General features: G+C 43.3%; 1 protein-coding gene across 1 annotated transcript in view; it reads right to left on the bottom strand.

The window, feature by feature from the left end:
* Positions 1-546: 546 nt before the first annotated feature.
* LOC146506163 (protein yippee-like 1) overlaps positions 547-19,623 on the bottom strand; it is a 31,147-nt gene continuing 12,070 nt past the window's right edge. Inside the window, exons 3-5 of the mRNA XM_085180068.1 lie at positions 9,641-9,684; positions 7,270-7,378; positions 547-5,040 (exon numbers count right to left, since the gene is read on the bottom strand). Coding sequence (XP_085036194.1) covers positions 4,951-5,040; positions 7,270-7,378; positions 9,641-9,684 — 243 coding nt within the window. The 3' untranslated portion in view covers positions 547-4,950. The remainder of the gene's footprint in view (positions 5,041-7,269; positions 7,379-9,640; positions 9,685-19,623) is intronic.

The following is a 19,623-nucleotide window of genomic DNA, read 5'->3' as shown; positions in this document are numbered from 1 at the left end:
TTGGAGAAAAGAGGGCAAACCTTCCAAAAAAATCCATAAGTGTTCAGGCCTCTTCTAATTTTCATGAGCTTTAACATTTAACAAGCTAACCAAGGCCTGCAGACTCTGAGATGTGGATTTTTTTAAGTTTCTCTGAGCATTGTATGGTCTGACCTTGGGATGAATTTGTGGGAACATCGACTCCCGGGGAGATTGTTCTGAAAAACTGTAGAATGATGGACTTCAGTTCCTTGAAAGTGGCAACTGTTGCTTCTCTCGTGGCTGATGTCTTGTGATATAAAAAACAAAAACCCTCAGTTAGCGTTTATGGAGGTGGTCAGTCCGAGTAATGATTAATTAATCAAGTGATTTCATTAGTAGCACTTGGTTGCTTACATTTCAAAATATAAATAATAAAAGTTGCATAATCTTTAGATTTTTCATGTTTAAAAAATTGAATATACAAAAAGCTGTCTTACTTGCACACATTCAGAAAAAGTTAATGTGCTACGGAAAATGGCATGAAATTTAAAAATGTAAAAATAATGACACCTGACAAACTGAGACTTAATGCCATTGAAAATTTTATTGTGATATCTGATAGTTTACATTAGAGTGAAAACAGACATGTGACATGGCTTTAATAAGACAGAATGCAAAGCAATGTAGTCAAATAAAAAGCAGAATATTTGCTTTTAAATTTAGGAAGAAAAAAACAAACAAAAAACAGGCACGACATTATAAATACAACATGCTTTTAGACCTCAAGCTGTAGTTTAACAGTCCTAAGAAAAGAACTCGTACAGTCTTTTCCCCGTATACCCATCTAGCCTTTGATCAACATCCTGTTTAGACAGTAACAGAGCGCAAAAAGTAGGTAGCCAGTGCCACGATAACAACAGAACAACAATAAAAAGTAAACAGTTTTCAGCAGCAAATATCTACATTTTTCATCCAGGCTGCTTTGACGCTGTATTTCAGAGAATCAAAACATTCTACAGAAAGACAATGTCATAGGTGACAGGTTTTCTACTCTTTGATTTTGGTATCGCAGTCGAATCTCCAGGAGCCCATCGACCGTGGCCCCTGGCTTCGTTCCTGCCCGCTGACACATGACACTGATGCATTCGATAGAGCCTGGCTCTTTATTTGGTACGCACTGGCGGTGACACTGGCAGCTGCTTTTTGTTGGTTCAATTTTGACCGACTTATCGAAGGGAAGAGTACAGAGGCTCTGCAGTCGGGTCGCTCCCACAAACTGCTGCTGCTGCCATGTGGAGGTCCTCAAGAGAAACTGGCTGTGTGCACGTAGCAGAGGGAAGTCGTACAACTGTGTGTGTGCATTCAGTAATGATTCAGGTAGACACAAACAGTCCTGTAAGGTAGATTTCTTTCCAAATTTTGCTACCGGTGCTGGTCTTGTGAGACTGAGTGTGTGGAAAGTTCACAGAGGTAAACCAACCTAAAGGCAGGGGCTGTGGCATTGTTATGTTAATGCAATCAGACTTTGCTGTTTTAATAAAAGCTCATCATAGTTGAGGAGCTGCAACCTTCGAGCATTCAGGCGTTCCTGTGAACATCTAATGTTTGTAGCTTTAAACTGACCAAATCTCACGACATGTGGAAGAAGGCATGGCTTTAATGCAATGACCGTTTTATCCAATGGCCATCCAGTCTGTAGTTTTCCAGCTTGTTACCAGGAAATGGAAAGACAAGCTAGTTCTGGTTGAAGGACCTCAAATCTTTCACATTATATTTCAATACTTTAGAATTTGGACTCAAAAACAGGCCATTAAAAGTTTGATATGACATCTGCAAAGAAGTTTGTTGCACCTCTGAGCACACGGCCAAACGATGCTACGGGGTTAACTCTTGCAGCTGCGTTCAACACTATGCATTAGGTTGTTGGACAGGCCTGCAAATTCTTGCCTGCGTTTGCCAGGCCCTGCGTGTCCTGCAAAACATCGAAAGGATGCAGCACCAGAACTGAGATGTGGCTAAAACAGGCTATTATCATCAAAACAAGCCATTCGATCAAATAGATAAGGGGAGTAACAGTTCACTTTTACACAAAAAAAGAAAAACACCACGAGAATGAATACGTTCAAAAAATACAATCAGATATTCACAGCCAGTGTTGCCGCAAACTAACGACCTCCGACATAGCTGCCACAGGGTGCATTTCTACACCTGAAAGCCCTCAGCACAGGAGACACTGACTGCGGTGGCCAAAGGGTCTTGGTAAAGGCTCTCCCTGCGACATGGTGGGAGATTCCAGCTCGCCCTCAACGTCTACATGGCTCAGCAGAGACCTAAACACCGGCCCTCTAACGGGCTCTTACCACACAAGCTAAAGAAACAAGCTAACAGAAAAAAAAAGCAAACAAACCAAACGGGGGATAAATCACTTCCAAACAAACTAACCTGGCTGTCAACCTCGCAGATCAGCGGGAGAGACAGCGAAACCAAACAGCTGTGAAAGGGAAGAAAAAAAACACACCAGGAAAACTCAAAAAAGGAAAGAGGGGAAAACTGAGGAAGAGAAGGTAAACATTCGCTTTGGTGTGCAGGCATGCATGTGGATTAACACACGTGCATGTATGCGCACACGCCACACAGCCAGACACCACACAGCCAGAGGTACGGTGAACAAAAGTGCTTCAAGTAGGGGAAGTAAAAGAACTAACCCAGTAGAAATACGTATAAAACCTTAAATATGTTACTTTATGTACAAAAACTGTAACACGGGCCAATATCTTAGCTGTTTATGTATTTATATTTCAAGTAGGTATCACTGCTAACTATCAAGGGTTTGCATTGTCATAGTTTTAGGTTAAAAGGTCGTGTGATCTGACTGACCTTGCCGGCAAAGTAATCAATCACTGCTGATTTTTTTTTTTCACCTGCCCACGCCATCACCTGCTGCCATCTTTTTAATCCCTCCGATTAAAAAGTCCAACAAGTCCCGGGCAACCTCTTCCTCCTCTTTGCTTTACTCTGAGAAATAATATACTGACTATCCATCTGTTTTTGCACCTTTAAATCTTAACGTAGAAAATATATGTGTGTATATATACCAAGTCTCTGTAATCCATAGAGCTCTGAGGATTTTGGTGAAAAATGTTGTTTCGAGGGCTACTTCTTTGAACCGGGAAGGGGGCGAAGGGAAGGGGAAGACACATCGGTTCACATGAAAGTTTTCAGAGTTATGCACTGCACAACAGAAGGACAAATAAAAAGAAAACAAGTAGAGGGAGGCCGTTCGTGTTTTGAAGAGGCACGAGATTCATACGGCTTGGAGGCAAATCACAGATGCTGTCCACAAAGAGACGATTCATACGCTCCGAGAGAGAGAGAAGGACGTAAAGTGCAAAAGATCTAGAAGAACGGGGCGAAGCGGCGGGATTTCCAGGATAGCAGCAAAAAATTGGAAACTACTTTGTGTTGTGGAAGAAGTGAGAGGAAACCCGGAATTTAAACAAAAAAGTATCTAACAGGCAGCTGCTAAGCATACCAGAGTCGACGAAGCCCTCCTGCTCCAGCTTCCATCTCCAACAATCTGTCGTTCATCTGTGAGAAGGCCATTGGGAAACGAGAGCGAACAAACATTTTGCCTCCAAACCGCGATGGACCAAACGCCTCTGCAAAGTGCAAACGAAGTCGTTCAAGTATGCCACTGTATAATGCATGACCACACACACACACAAAATGCATATATACACACAGTAATATGCATATATACATATGTGCATGACAGCAAATATATATATATATAGAAACCATGTTCCAATATCGACGTACTACGAACATTTTCATAGTATTTATGGATATGTAATCATAGTATGTGTATTTATATTCATATGTAAGTGTGTCTCTTATTGTTTCATTACCAGACAATGGGATAATACACTCTGTCATCGTGTTTTATGATGTGTGGGCACTGATGGAAGGATCCCCAATCTAATAACCATTTCTGCTCCTTTTTCGTCTTTCACTCGTGGTACTGCTGCAAACTGGGACCAGCCACAATCGCAATTAGCCAAACACTACAAATATGTATCTATAGATCTATGTATACGTATATATATACCCATTTATGTCAAACGAATACTAGGTGCTGCTTTCAATGCTTTTGGGTGCTGAAAAGTACCAGAAAGAGGGAAAAAGAAAGTCAAAAAAAAGGGTAAAAACAGAAAAATATCAGGTATAAAATTCCACATTACTGCAAACTCATTCTTTGCCTCTTTAAAAAAGAAAAAAGAAAAGAAAGCAAGATGCTGCTACATATTTGCAACTACGATAAACTCCCTTTCCCCCTCTGCTCCTCACCCATCCCTGATTACTCATTTGGACATTAGCAAAGAAAAGCATGCTCAGCTAGAGGCAGATTACACCAAGCCGACAAAACGAATAAAAACAGACTTGACAGGGAAATAAAATATAATGCTAACCAGTAACATCCATCGGCTGCCAAACCAAATCTTTACCAACCCCGACGTTAAAACTAAAGCAAATAACATTAAAATAATCAAAGTCATCCATCGAGAAAAGAAAGAAACGTCCTCTCGGTGAAGTCTCTCTCTTCGTTCGCATAGTGGTCGACACGTCACCACAATCACTTGTAAGCGTGTTTCGGTGGGGCGGCGGCGGGTCGAGAGTGGGCGGGGTCGATCCCAAAAGCTCTGGGGAAGTAACGGCGGGACTCGCGTGACGTCATTTTTCAACGAGTCGCTCCACTCGTCGGTCGCCGTTTGTTCACTTTCACAATGAGCAGGTGGGTGCGTGTGCACGTGGAGGAGGCGGGAAGGTGGAGGTGGTTGATTTTTTTAACTGTTAGGAAAGTGTGGGGGCTGGTGGAGGGAGGTGGGGGGAGGGCCGGACGAGCGCCCTCCCCCTGTAGTTCGATAAAGAGCATTCCCAGGTCAGAAAAACAACAACAAAAAGAAGAAAAACAAATGGAGAGGCGGAGCGTCACTCCCACCCGTTGTCCTTGATCATGTGAGCCAGCTCGATGATGAACTTTCCCTCTTTGTACTTTTGACTGCTTTCAAACGCGTGCTCCTGTTAACAGAGGAATCAGGAAATCAGTCATGAGAAAGAAAAACACATTATCAAACACAACGAGTGACAGTGGGAATAAAAGTGGAATCAGAGCAATAAACAGCTGCTCTTCATATCTCAGAGGCTCATCTGTGCTCACTTTACTTTTCTCCTATATCTGTGCATCTTTGTAACCATCACAGTCCATCATATAGAGCAGCGGTCTCCAACCTTTTTTGCGCCACGGACCGGTTTATGCCCGATAATATTTTCACGGACCGGCCTTTAAGGTGTTGCGGATAAATACAACAAAATAAAACTACTACCGGTACCGAAAAAAAAGAAGATTTAATAATAACACACGTGAAAAGACCCAGGAAAACAGAGTTAACGATAAAAACGATAACAAAATAACGCTGAAAACCGATAAAAACACTGAAATCTATACATTTCACACCTGAGCCTCAACTCTCGCAGCCCGATCAGTGTTGCCAACTCCTCAGAAAGGAAAATCGCTATTGGTTGTCCTAAAAGTCGCTAGAAGTCGCCAAATGACGTCATCACCTAATTTGCATAATTTGTCATGCTAATGTAATTGTAACCTACGTTGTTGGAGAGAGAAATAACATCGTGGAAGAGACATAAAGTGAGTAAAAAACGTCCTAAATGCATTTAGAGTTTATTTAGAACTACAAATTAAATTTCTTTTTAGCAATTATTGTTTTTTAATGTCACAATTCCAACCCTGCTCCTTTATCCGGGCCTGGACCGGCAAAAGTGACCCGAAACAGGCACTCTGGTGGAGTTACTGTGTGTGTGTGTTTTTATAAGTAGTTTTAAACCTTGTGATCCACAAAACAGAATAAGAGTAAAAGAAGAACTGACTGCATTACAGTCAGTGCGGAGCAGCGGCTTCGCTCATGCGCGATTCATTTGCCGTTTGGACGCACAGGTGTGAACGTCTCCTGCCCTGATAGCAGCTGGGGGAGGGCTATCCTCCACCCGTGAGCGCTTTGGCACGGGTGAGGCGCCCACGGCAGCACCGCTGCTTGTTGAGAGTAAGAGCGATACGCGCTTTCACGTCAAAAAGTCGTCATAAATAAGTCTCCAATAACACCAGAAAAAGTCGCCAGATTTGTCGCTAGTCGCTTTTTAGAAAAAGAGTCGCTAAGGGGGTCTGAAAACTCGCTAAATATAGCGACAAAGTCGCTAAGTTGGCAACACTGGGCCCGATACCAAACGACTCACGGACCGGTACCGGTCCGAGGCCCGGGGGTTGGGGAGCGCTGATATAGACTAACGTGCTCTGCAGGGACTGCTGATGTAAATTAGCAGCTTTGCTAAAATCTGGCACGCTTACATCTACTGTTGTTTTTTTTTTTTTTAAATAGTCATAAAAACACAAAAAGACAAAGACTGGCGATTTTGTCCCAGCCCTTTTTTTATATGGAGAACATGGGAAGCGTGGAGACGGCAGCATTCAAGCATCCAAGATGAACACATTGATGTAGCACTATCACCATCTATCACATCACCGTCAGAGAACAGCAGCGTTTTGAGAGACGCAGAGAGAAATATGAGAACAGAAACGTTTCCTCCGGTGTCCAAATCGCTTCGTTCAAAGGTCTAAACCTCCAGACCGGCAGTGCATCTCGTTAAGTGCTGTATGATTTCCGGCATATGTCCCGGCCCTGCTGAGCTCCGGGAGACTCGTGCGAGTCTGTGAATATTTGCTCAGCCTGGTTTGCCTTGTAAACCAGCCCTGCTCTGCTTTGCTTGCGGGGCTTTTCGGAGAATCTCTAATTGTTTTTGTCACTGAAGCAGCAGCTTTAAGTGAGTCCCTGTCTTTATACCGTGTTCAGTTATTTTACACCCTTCTATACGCTTTTCACGCAATTACCAGGACAAGCCTCTTCAAAACGGCCTGACATTTAATCACTGTAGACTCTCAGAGGTACGAGCCTGGCTGTCTGCAGCCAACCTTTCGGCACTGTAATTATCTTGCACACTTGGATACCACAGAGTGTTCAATCTCTGAGCCCAAACAAAAACCTGAGTATTTAAAAAAAGAAAAGAACTGTCACACTTTCTTTAATGCTTTAATGAGAGCAACCTTGTTCTTCTGACCTGTAACAGCATAATGTGTTCTCTCAGAAACTAGAAAAACCACGCAGATGCAAAACGACAAAGCAGCAGCCTTAAGTGATCCATCAAGACAGACGGGGAAAGTTTAAATAGCAAATTACTTACATATTTCCAGCCAAGGGTGGTTTTACAGTTTTCACAGTAGATATCAGCCACAGCATGTAAACCTGTGAGGAGAACCCGCTCCTCTGCTGGCCCGCAGCCGACATTCACCCTGTAAGGAAGGCAGGAGATCAGGAAAGGTCACAGGGGTCAAGGAAATTAAAGCAGAGCATAAGTAGAGGCCCTGTGATTAAATATGGTAAATGGCCTGTATTTGTATAGCGCTTTACTCGTCCCTAAGGACCCCAAAGCGCTTTACACTACATCCAGTCATTCATACACTGGTGATGGCAGCTACATCGTAGCCACAGCTGCCCTGGGGCGCCACCGGGCCCTCTGACCACCACCAGTAGGCAACGGGTGAAGTGTCTTGCCCAAGGACACAACGACCGAGACTGTCCGAGCCGGGCTCGAACCGGCAATCTTCCGATTACAAGACGAACTCCCAACTCTTGAGCCACGATCGCCCCTAAATCAACCTAAACCATTTTATATAGACTGAATCTTATTTTCTTGCAGAAAGTTTCAGGAGTGAAAGCAAAGCAAAGATAAACGTGTTAAGAATGTCTCGACGCTGACACTTTGCTCTTAGTTTGCCCTCAAAATCTTTGTTGTGTTGTTAAATCCTCTACAGACGTCAGCCTTTCCTTGAAAACACCACGAACCTCGGCGTCTTACTTAATTTGCTGACGAGCTGGTATTGCCGTGCAGAGGTGCAGCAACCTGTGACGGTGTGAGAATATGTAAACATTCACGTCTACCTCGGCTGACCTATACTGTCGGCGAGCTGCACGCTTGGATTTATTGGCAGATGTAGACGCAAGAAAGAAAATTCTGCACGAAAGCGCCTGATGCTCAGCCTCATGAGGAGAAAGGCAGACACGTCTGATCACTCACAGCAAAACAATCCAGGCAGACTGACTGGACTGCTTTTTGTGGTGAACTGTCCCTTTAAAAACGCCGTGCTGCAGAGAAGTTTGAGTGGCGTTTTAATTAAACGACCACGTCACGAGAAACAGACTCCTTTTCAAATTATTATATGTAACCAAGCAACCGGTAGATGTCTGCAAACCTTTCGTTTTTTCCCTCCGCCACAAATGTTTCTGTTTTTCAGCCTAAATGTCTTTTTACCTGCGGCGCACCATAAGCTTTGTCTCAGGGGTTCGGTTGCTTTCACGTTGTTCGGAATCATTTATTCAGACGCTCGCGCCCGTAGACTGCTTCTCTCATTCGATTCATCGTGACAGGTGAAACAATGTAATTCAGAGTCGGGTGGCACGAAGCTGTTGAAAAGCGACACGGTCTCAAAATGTCTCGGGGCTCTGGGGGGCAGAGAGGGGGGGCGGCTTCTGCGCGGTTCATTAAGACTGAGAGCAGAGTCCCAAAAACCAACCAACCGAGAAATAGACCGGTAAAACTTGCTCTCAGGTTCAAAGAGATGAATGCTAACCAGCTTTTTCTGCAGCACGGACTGAAACTCTGAAAGAATGGAAGTCCGTGCTGTGTTTACCGGTAAGAAATGATTTGTTTGTTTCCAGGTCAAATGATAAATTAATGACTGGACTCATTAAAACCTGATTAGAAATAGTGCAAAAGCTGAACCGGTCGTGTGTGTGATCTAAACAACTGAAAACTACAATTATTTTGACATCGTTTGACCTGCAAAACACCTAATAAATCAGCGCTTGCTGGGCTTGGCTGCTGCAAACTGGAACCAGACTTCTGAGTCACTATGGTGCCAGAAATCTGCAGTTCCTTTGAGTGTTTGTAGTTAAAGTTTCTGGCATGCAATATAATTTTATGAACCCACAGAGGCCACCTAAAGGAGGTGTTTGTAAGCCAACTGTGGTGCAGTCTGCATGCATGACAGATCCATGCTCCGAGAGCATGAAAATTTATGTGCATCTCATGCTAACAGCTCTGGCTGCAGCAGTGATAAGATGCAGGTGTACAAAGAAGCATCCCGGCACAACATTTCCTCCTATGAACCTTCGTCACTGGAATGTGTGCATCTATGAGGACATGGGGGTGGGAACTATTAATTAAAGGATGGGTTGCTTTAAGTATGCTTTTCCTGAACAGTGATTATGTGCGTGCATAAAGCATGTGCTGAGTAGAACTTATCAAAACTCAGACAAATTCTGCAGAAGTGAGCGGGGTTAGTGGAGGTGATCGTTCCTCTTTCACTTCTAAATTTTGTCCTGTGCAGTTAAGAAGAAAGTGCTTTCAACATTTGCCACTTTCATCAGCTAACATGGTGTTTCAACTAAGTGGAGTGAAAGATGAATTCAGATAACTGAACTGTGTTTTAAAGCCAAGCTATAGGTCAGACTGCTTATATGAGAAACAAGGAAGGTGTGAGATTCATACTTACACTGAATTAAACAGATAGGCTCTTCCTTGACTGCCTTGAAATGACTGAAACCAGAGAGAGAGAGAAAAAGACATCATGTAAGTTGACATTAAAGAGCTGCGCCGCACCGCTGAGTTCAAGAATGTCAGCATCTGACGCCCTGGGGTGCTTCTCCCCCCGCGACTGCTGTGCATTCTTGTTCTTCCACCTTATCAACAGTCCTGCACAAGTTTGGCTGGAGGTGAGGAATAAAATGAGGCTCAAAAATGCAGAAGAAGAAGCAGATAAACAACACAGACAGGTCTCTGAATAATGTGGACGTGAGAGCAGTAAAAACATTAGACGACATAAACAATGACTCAGTATTCACAAACTTCAGTTTCTGCTAAATACTGCATGGACAGTCATGTAAGAAGAGGTCAATACTCTACTCAAAAGTAGAGTATTAAAGTACAAGTAGGGCTATGAGGAAACAGATGAAAGTTTGTTTTGAATAAACGGATCATATAAAATCAAGGTAAAAATCGAATGAGTCACATTTTTACAGTTTTTCCATCTGCAATCTCAACATTTCAAGCTCCACTGTTGACATGCAGCTCCAGGTATTCAGTGCATCTGCCGAACAACAAAGCAGCTGATAGAAGACTGATGTCTGAGGAATGCTGCAGTTTAACAGGGATTCACCTCACACACACACACACACACACACACGCACACACACAGCTAATAATAACAGCTGTAATCATCGTCATCACCCCCAAAATGAGCTGAAAACCCTGCATCAGTTTTATTAAACGCACCCCGTGGAGTTTTCTCGTTAGACAGGAACTGTTATGTTTACATCCCTGAAAATAGTATAAGCAGGGATTCCTTGAGGCAAATCAAACACAGCCTTCCTTATGAGGCTGGAATTAAAAATGTCTCTGCAGAGAAGGATGATGTGGGTAACCGGGGGTCCTATGTGTTCATGGTAAATGGCCTGTATTTGTATAGGGCTTTACATGCTGCTGCAAACAAAAGAAACTTTAAGTCCAAGTACCCAAATAAAATTTTGGGGGTGTTTCAGTCTTCAGTTACAGAAATGATGAGAACAAACCAATGACAGCGGCAGGTTCTGTCTGAGAGTAGCACAGATGAGCCTGCTGAGCTGTTTACAGGGAGAAAGTGAAGCAAACAAGAAAGTGCCTTAAACTTGCAGTACTTCAAATGTCCAGCAGGGGCGATTCCTATTGTTGCAAAGATGTCTGGTTGTATAGTAATCTATGAGAAAACGGGCCTGATTCTCACTTCCTCCATGAGCTCAGTAAATACTTTCCAAATTACGTTATAGGCTCAATCACTAGTTCCATGTTGCATTTAATATAACATCGTGTTCATTTAGTAAATCATGGTTCCCATTATTGTCAAGGCAGATAAAGCTTGCTATGCCTTACCTGTGGGAAGTGGGAATATCACAGACAGAACTACCCAGGTTTAAATTATATCGGCATGACACATTTAGCCGCAAGCAGATGTGAGTCTGCTAGCATCTGCCAAAAATAAACCAAAGAGACAATTAAAGAGAATTTTACATTGATAACGCACAATTAATACTTCACAGTAGTATGCTATAGATCAGGAGTTGGTTTAAAATAGAGACACAATCTTAAAAAGAATAAAAAGCAAATCCACAATGTTTAAAGATAACAACGCAAGTGTACATATTACTGCATTTCCACACAGAGCCACTAGAGGTCGCTTAAACTTAAAATCTGACTATCCGGTCTGACGTCACTAGCCGTGTCTGGGCCTAAACTCCGCTGCAGGTCCATATATCAAACAATCACTATGGCATTACTGAGAGTTGAAAAACTGTCTAAAGTCTTCCATCTTTAATAAAATGATCAGCGTTCTGCTCTACCAGGTGTAACAATTGAGTTTAACATCCAGGTATCCATGAAAGCGGAATTTATGACATTTAACGGAGTTAGAAGTTAGCAGGAAGTTAGCTCGCTAGCTTCTATCTAAATACAATATAGCATGTCCTGACTGCGGGGTTTTGGAAACAAATTAAAACGTACAGCTCTGTTATCACTTCCAACATAAATGAAGACAGAAAACTAAACAGCAGTGACGTTTGTAGGGTTACTGAAGTTTGGCTAGCTGGTATATAACGATGTGCTATGTGACCGCTAGCGACACAGCTATGTTAGCATAATATAAACAAGCTAACTTTTTTCCCACTCGATAAAAGTTAACGTGAGTGTTCTCGGTGGTCAGGAACAAATGTAATCGCATGGCAGGATGCTGTAAAAGGACCAAACTTCAGCCAGGAGAACAACTGATATAATCCATCCACAATACGAGGTTAGTCATTCATATACTGCTGCATGGGCTGGGCTGTAGTTACATCCTAAGGTTTTAAAAACTGAGCTTAAATAAATGATTAGCAGTAATAAAAGCCGAGGGAGGTCAACAGTGATCACTGACTGTTTTAGGAGCTTTTTGAGATTAAATAGAAGAAAATACAAAAATTAAACATGTTAACAACACAAAAGCCATATTAAACGCAGACTACCTTAGGCCCGGAAGTAGGATTCGTCACGTCATCACTTAACGACCGGAAAGGTCCTAAAAAGACGCTTGGACAAACAACTTATGGTAGTGTCGCTCCAGCAGGTCACTGAGGGACAGCTGATGCCTGCTGCTGACCGGGAGGGAGCTCTTTCTCCCCACAGTCACCAAGTTTGTTTACAGGGGAGTGGCCAATTGTTGGGGCTTTTTCAGTAATACTGGAGGGTACACTCACTCACTTATGTAGTCCTGATTGCTGTTGGAGGTAATAAAAAGAAAACTGGCCTTTTTTACTATCCCTGTATTTGCCTGCCATTAAATGTACACACGACTGTTCTGTAAAATGTAAACAGAGCGCAGTAAAGCCGTCACAGTGAGTGACAACAGAGCCTGCCAGGCTTCCATCCTCTGGTCCCGTCATCCCAGGCTGGGCGACAGGCCTCAATCGGCTTTGCTTTTTCCATTGCAAATGAGTGTGGCAGATACATTTGTTGTTGCGGTTGAGGGCGCTGAGCTAATACCGCCTAATAGGAGCACCAGCTGCCTCCTTCACTGACCACAGCCACAACCAGCACTGAGGCCTGGGGGACATCTTTTAACTGCCCAGCATCTGTCCAAACCGGCAAAGTTTAATTTCAGACGTTAGCAGTTCGTCCTAAAACCGATTCCACAGCAACAAATTTGAGGTGCAAAAAAGGAAACCCTTCTCTCTGCAGAACTCTTACTGTCACATCCTTAACTTTGATGTTTGTGTTTGAAGGGAAATCTATGCACACATGCAGTCCAGCGCCACAAGACATGCGACCTTTAGCTGCGAGAGGGAACTGGGTCGGTCCCCGTGGAGTTAACAACAAGTCCTCGGCAGCGTTTAGGCCAGAGAGGGTGGCGGGTTACTCTGTGTGACGAGAGCTGGATGTCGTATCTGTGCTGCTCTGTGGCTCGCCATCAGCTGAACGACTGGCAAAAGGCTCCATCTCTTGCTGCCCTTATCTGTTTCCCACAGTCTATTTTTACTTTGCTTGTGTTTTTTTCCCGAGCTGCTGCAACATTCACTAAAACATTAGCAACAGAAAATCCTACAAGATTAAAAAGAAAAAAGCGAGAAAGAAATTCGGTTAGTAGCTTTGGGAGACAGACGGCAACCCGAGCGTCCTACAGCCTACCAGCAGTCCAGCTAGACATCCCAGGGACTGCTCTGTTGACTGTTTAACCATGCAGCAAGAATCAGATACTAGCTGGAAATATTCACACAGCTTGTTCTTTTGCTGCTTAATAAAACATGACAAAAACTGGAGTGTGCTTACCAAGCTCATTTCTTTAAGCTGCTGCAATTACACTTGTTTTAAAACGCTTGTTCCCAAGAAATAAATTCTACAAAGCAAATCTCAAAATCCCTGAATATCCCGTTGACCACATGGGACTAAAGGGGACAAGAGCTCGCACACAGAAATCTTCTCCTTCAGCCAAACACACGATACACAAATCCACCGTGAGAGCAGTGAGTGTGCCGTGTCACCGGCGTTTCTTCTGAAAATGACGCCATAAAAATGAAAGAGAAGCTGTGAAACAAACACTTGTGTTTAAAAAAAGAGATTAACTCAGAGCTCTTATAACAAACATGCTGAGGTCATCTTTTACCATCTGTTTTAACAGATGTTGGCTGTTGCAGGTGAAGGCTCAGCTCCAACTTAATCTTCTTAAACCTCAAGGCTCTGTATAAATTCAGTTAGAGGACAGCGTTTGTAAGGAAAGTAGATCTGGTGTTTGTAGAGTTTGTGTTGTCTTCTGTTTTATTATAAGTCATGTAGCAGCTCACAGATATGCTCCGACGGGATACATCAGAGCTTATGTGAAACTTCAACATGAACTAATGATACGCAGTTTGAACTTGATTACAGAAGAAGTTGTCCTTTTCATGTCATCCCTCCAAACCTCAGTTTTCTTATTTGAAACTGCAGTTTTTGGTTTATTTGCTGCTTTGAGTCTCTGTGTTGTTGCATTACCCAAACCCGCCTGTAAAACTTGCTAAACTTTTGCATTCATTGGTTCAAAAGCAGCCCTGAACCACGATGATTCCTCCGCCATGCTGCACAGTCAGGACGAGGCTTTAAAACCTTTATCTCATCTTTCCTGAAATGTTGTGGCTCATCCAAATATTTGAGACATACGGAGCCCTGCAGGGGACATGGGAGAAAAAAAAATTAAGACGGACTTTTGCGAGATCTCGCAAAAGTTTTAGCTGCATTCTTCGGAGGCCGCCAGCTCGAAGCCGACCGGGAGGTCGAGGCACGATGTGCCGGGAAAGCGGTGTTCCTCCCGGCTGTGGTAGGTCTCGACCTCCCGTTAGCTTCGAGCTAGTGGGTGTCAGATCTCCGAAAACGTCGGAGCACTTTTGCAAATATGTGATGTCTTGTAAACCGAGCAGGTATCTGATATTTACACAACTACATTCACGCCTCAAAATATCTTAAAAGTTTATTTTGTGACCCAGAAAGAGTAATATTACAACTAAGTAGATGCCGCCATTGTTGGAATTCAACTTTTGCGAGATCCCGAGTTTGTTTTGCGAGATCCCGAGTTTGTTTTGCGAGATCCCAAGTTTGTTTTGCGAGATCCCGAGTTTGTTTTGCGAGATCTCGCAAAAGTCCGTCTTAATTTTTTTCTCCCATGTCCCCTGCGGGGCTCCGTAGAGACACACTCCAGTGTTCCCACTCAACGTTTTTCTGCGAGTGGACGCATTTAAAGTTTTAGTCCTTTTTCCGTGTTGCACTCTTGCCGTGATCATTACAGGATATCTGGTCATCTAAAGGTTTGTGATCCTCTTAGAGGCATCCAGTTTTGTTTGCCTCTCTTAATATGGTGTTCTTCCTTCCCACTGTCACCAAGTGCTTGCAGATATGGGATTGTTGAATCATTGGGGCCTTCTCTCTCTCCATGAGACCGTTTTTGTTGTGAAGTGATGCCATTAAAATAAAACTGAAATTGTCTGTAACCCACAGGTGCGATGGATGCACTGTAGGTGAGGACTTTTGTCTATAAGTGAGACAATCACCGCAGGCACCGATTGTTGAACATTTGCTCACCATCTCTGGTGTCAAACCAAGTGATTACTGAAATGTTTCACCTTTGACGTAGCAGGTACCAGGAGTTTTTTTTAAAGAAGAGAGAAAGAAGAGCAATATTAAACTGACTTCTCTGTCACAGACAAACTTCCAGTTAAACATGGTTTAAAAAAGAAAGACGAAAAAAGGAGCTGCGTCTTGTTAATGGCGATAAATGAAACGTGTGATCAATCCATTAGAGGGACTTCCATCAGCCCGATGGGTGGGGCGAGGCCGAGGTGCTGAATGAGACACTCAGCCTCCTCGTCAGTATTCGGGCGGCATCCTCCCGCTCCAGGACCACGTTCACACTGCAGGCCTTCACGCTCTGCTCTTAACCGCTGCTCTGATTTCAGGATGCCGTATCGCTATCTGTAACCCGCATCTGATAAAAACGTGAAGCGACAGCGATGCTGAAAAGAAGCTGCGTGCTCAGGATGACAACAACAACAACACGTGTCCGATCAGATTTTGTGCCTGCGCGTCTTGTGTTCAGCATGTTTGGGTTGAAGGTGTTGACTGAAATTAAACCACGTCATTGATTGTCTAGCTGCCCTTCATGTTAACAAATCAGTGACAAAAACAGAGCATAGAATCAGAGCTTAGGAACAAGTCAGGCCTGGATATCGGCACTTTTAGCCTCAACTAAATCAGAACAGTGAGAAATATATTTAAAAAGTTGTCTGCTGTAATATAAATATAAAATAGATATATATCCTACAGCAACAATCTAGCATCATTTCCAAGCCCAAGGAACATGTTTGCTGGCAAACTTAAATATGTTTATTTACTTTGCATGCTTTCCAGCAGCAGTTTGCAGGAATCAGCCCAGGAAATAAACAGACATAAAATATTATAAACAATAGAAATATTGCATTTGTTTGATTAATTCCTCTTTTAATTGATAAACAGCCGTACAAGTGATTTAAATGCATCATCAGTGTTCTATGAAACACACAATCTGCACATTAACTGATGCACATCAATCCCAAGACTGCATAACCTCAAACATCTTCATCAGGTTTCCACCATAAAAACATAAATCACCATCTCCACTCAGAGCTGGGGTAATAAACATATTTAGTTTAGTGGCTGAAGCGGGAGGAGGGAGGCCACTGTGCCTGCCATACTTCCTTCTGGTCCATGTGCTCAGGTTAATCCTCTCTTTCAGGCTGCTCCATCTGCATCTTCCCTCGCTGCCTGGCATGCCTCGAAGACTGTGCACAAGCTCGGGTAACTAAACATTTCCCCCCCACTCTTCTTTTTTATACCTGACTCAGGGGATTTCCAGCACTCAGGCTGCAGCGATGGAGAGAAATCTGTCAGAACCTGCAGATCTCCTCCAACACTTCCCTTTGTGTTTTTGTTTTTAAACAGGGCTTAGGAACTACTTTCTCCTCTGCTTAGACCACGTACAATGAAAAAGAAAACCCATAACGCACTACCAGTGCGAGATACTTTCACATGAGATGAAAATCAAACATGGACAAGGCGAGCGGTCCTTGGCACCATGCAGTGGAAAACACCAGACTACGGTGTCATCTTCTCCTGAGTAACATAATCGGCTTAGAAGGCTTGATGCTGAGGTCCAGCGATGCCGCCTTGGACTGAACACACACATGGCAGCGAGGTGTGGCGCAGAATGAGGAGTTTATTAATAGATCAGTGTGAGCTACGGTCAACAATCAATATCAAGGTATTAAGAACGATTTCCAGATGGATGTTTTCACGGTACGATGCATTTGTGTGAAATCAGACATTAAAATGCACGTTTGTGTTTTTTATCCATCAACAACGAATACAACCGGGTCAAAGACTAAACCGTAAACAACGACGCTTCCACATAAAGCGGAGCGAGAAACACCAATCAGAGTGCTGCAATGAGAACATTCGGAGGGGTCCTGATGTGATCTAACGACATTCGAAATGAAATTTTGGAAACATATCAGCGCTCTGCTCCCTGACGTCACCGTGGTAACCTGGACCTGAGAACGGGAGGCCTGCGGGTCGAGTCACTCGCAGGTTTCAAAGCTTTTTCATTATTTTTAATCACATGACAATATTTAAAAAACTGCTGAATATAAACTTTCTTTAACTCAAAAGGTTCAGGTGATGTTGAGCATGGGCAGAACTTTTATTTTGTAACTACGATGGTTATTTTATTTTGAAATGATTGCTAGGAAATTTAAATCAGCACTCATGTTATTGATAATTATCCTCAAAATTAGCCTCTCTACAGTTACATGGATTATACTTTAGGTCGCATACTGGTGGTCAAAGAAATAATCGTATGTTGTTCTATTTTGAGAGACAATAAAATCCTTCAATTGCAATTTCTCAAACAATAGAAAAAGACTGAAAATGCATTCCTGCACTTGTATGAAGGAGGTAAAGCTTCTGTAACTTTACTGTGGCTGTGAGTCCACGTGGCAGCATTATGCAACAAAATACATTTACTGCTGTGCTGCGTCGCAGGTTTTCCTGACATTTGCAGTTTTTCTGCCCGTGTTCTGATTGCTCTCTGTATTAATTATGCGGCGCTTGAACTGCAGGAGCTACGATTGTGAAATTATCTCCTGCGAGGCTGCAGGAGGAAGCACATGCACGGCGGCCTTGAGAAACCCTTTTGACACGTACCCCGATGAAAGCCTGCTAATTGAACTTCAGCTGAAATATCTGCATCCAAATGAAGTGCACGCAGCCTTTTGTAGCATCTGATCTCTCTGGACGCCTTTTACCTTTTTTAATTAAAACTAACAATGAAGTGAGTTGGGGAAAAATAAAAATATTACGTGCACTTCAGGTCAGGACTTACAGAAAACATGCTACATAGATATTAGTGTTATGAAGGCAGAATAGGAGCAAAGAGCCTCATTTTAAGCATTTGAAACCTGCCGGAGAAGAACAGACGGTCCGAGGAAGCGCTCTTAATGAAATCCAATTATTATAGACGTGGATTGTTTGGCTTAAAGAGGTCGTCCGTCATCAGTCGCATTAGTCCAGTAAGCACAGCAACACAACCCAGTGACTTCACTCTTTACTCCAGTGGTGTACTGGGAACTGTTTAGCACCACCAACTAATCGTGTTCTTAAGAAACAGACGGAGAATAGAGATTTTAATGGCCGTATAACTATTTAACATAAAACACCAACCAGCTCGATTATTGTTCGGGGAGTTTCGTGAAAGTTGCCTTGGTGTTCTTGACCAGTTAAATAAATGTAATTATTCACCAGTTTGCTGGTCGGCTAATTGTTACTTGAATCGTTTGCACTTGTCACAACAGCGCGTTGGCGTTTCTGACTGCAGTCTGACGCAAACATCGCCTCTCAGCTTTGACCACAGCAACACCATCTCTGGTTATATGTTAGTAAACACAGCAGCGGGATGTCTGTGGTTTGATTCCTCAATAATTCATGAGAAAACAAGACCGGTTTCATTTATTCCCATGGAAATAAAGCCCACAAACCAAACAAAGGCCAGCACGGACGTGGCTAAAGTGAAGTCATAAATCAGCTCCCAGACAGAAGCGCTCTGGTGCTACTGGTTTTCCAGCATTCCTGCTCCAGTGTCATCTCTGAGGAACACTGAGAAACAATGTGGCGCGACTTTAATAAAGCCAGCAGACAGGCTCAACAACCTTCAACACCTTCAGCTCCTCCCGCTCTGACCCGCGGAGCGCCGACGCCTGACGTCATTATTGTGTTGCTTCCATCTAATCGTTTGTCACACGGGAGGCAACATCAAGAAGAATGACTGCAGCACAGGAAACGTGGGTTTGATGCTCATAAGAAAACATGACCGCGGTGAGACATTTGCCACACCAGGCATTCGAGCCGTGCAGTGCTGGTGCAGATTAAATATTTCAAAAGGCAAACAGGCGGCTTCTTTTGGCTGACATTTCAATGCAAAATTACGCCTGATCAGATTCAGCAGCACCTTAACCACACAGGCCTGTACTCAGTAAAACACAGTGTTGCATATTTTCCTTAAAAAGAGCTCTCTGGGAACTTTGCTCTGAAAAACAGCAGCTGACCTCTAGTTTTGGCACCGTTTGAATCGTAGACGGCCCGTCGCAGCCAAGAGTGTGTAAAAGCATTTGTTCTATTCCCTGCTACATGCTCGTCTTCTCTGTCCAAGTCAAACTGACCTTCAAAGCATGCGGCCCTGACGGAGCTCTGGTCCCTGAAGGGAAAAATATCCAGTAAGTCACCGATCGGCCGTCATCAGCCGCTGTCTCGACTGAGCGAGAGGTTATGGAGGAGATTACAACAAGCTGCTACTTGATGGTAAACAAGGAGCCGCTGATAAGAGAACGACTGAGTAACAGGGCAGTTATTATTCCTTCAGCT

The sequence above is a fragment of the Neolamprologus multifasciatus genome, chromosome 12 (genome assembly GCF_963576455.1).
Source record: "Neolamprologus multifasciatus chromosome 12, fNeoMul1.2, whole genome shotgun sequence".
Lineage (NCBI taxonomy): Eukaryota > Metazoa > Chordata > Actinopteri > Cichliformes > Cichlidae > Neolamprologus > Neolamprologus multifasciatus.
Note: the sequence above shows the minus strand (reverse complement) of the source record. Positions and strands in the feature narration are given on the sequence as shown.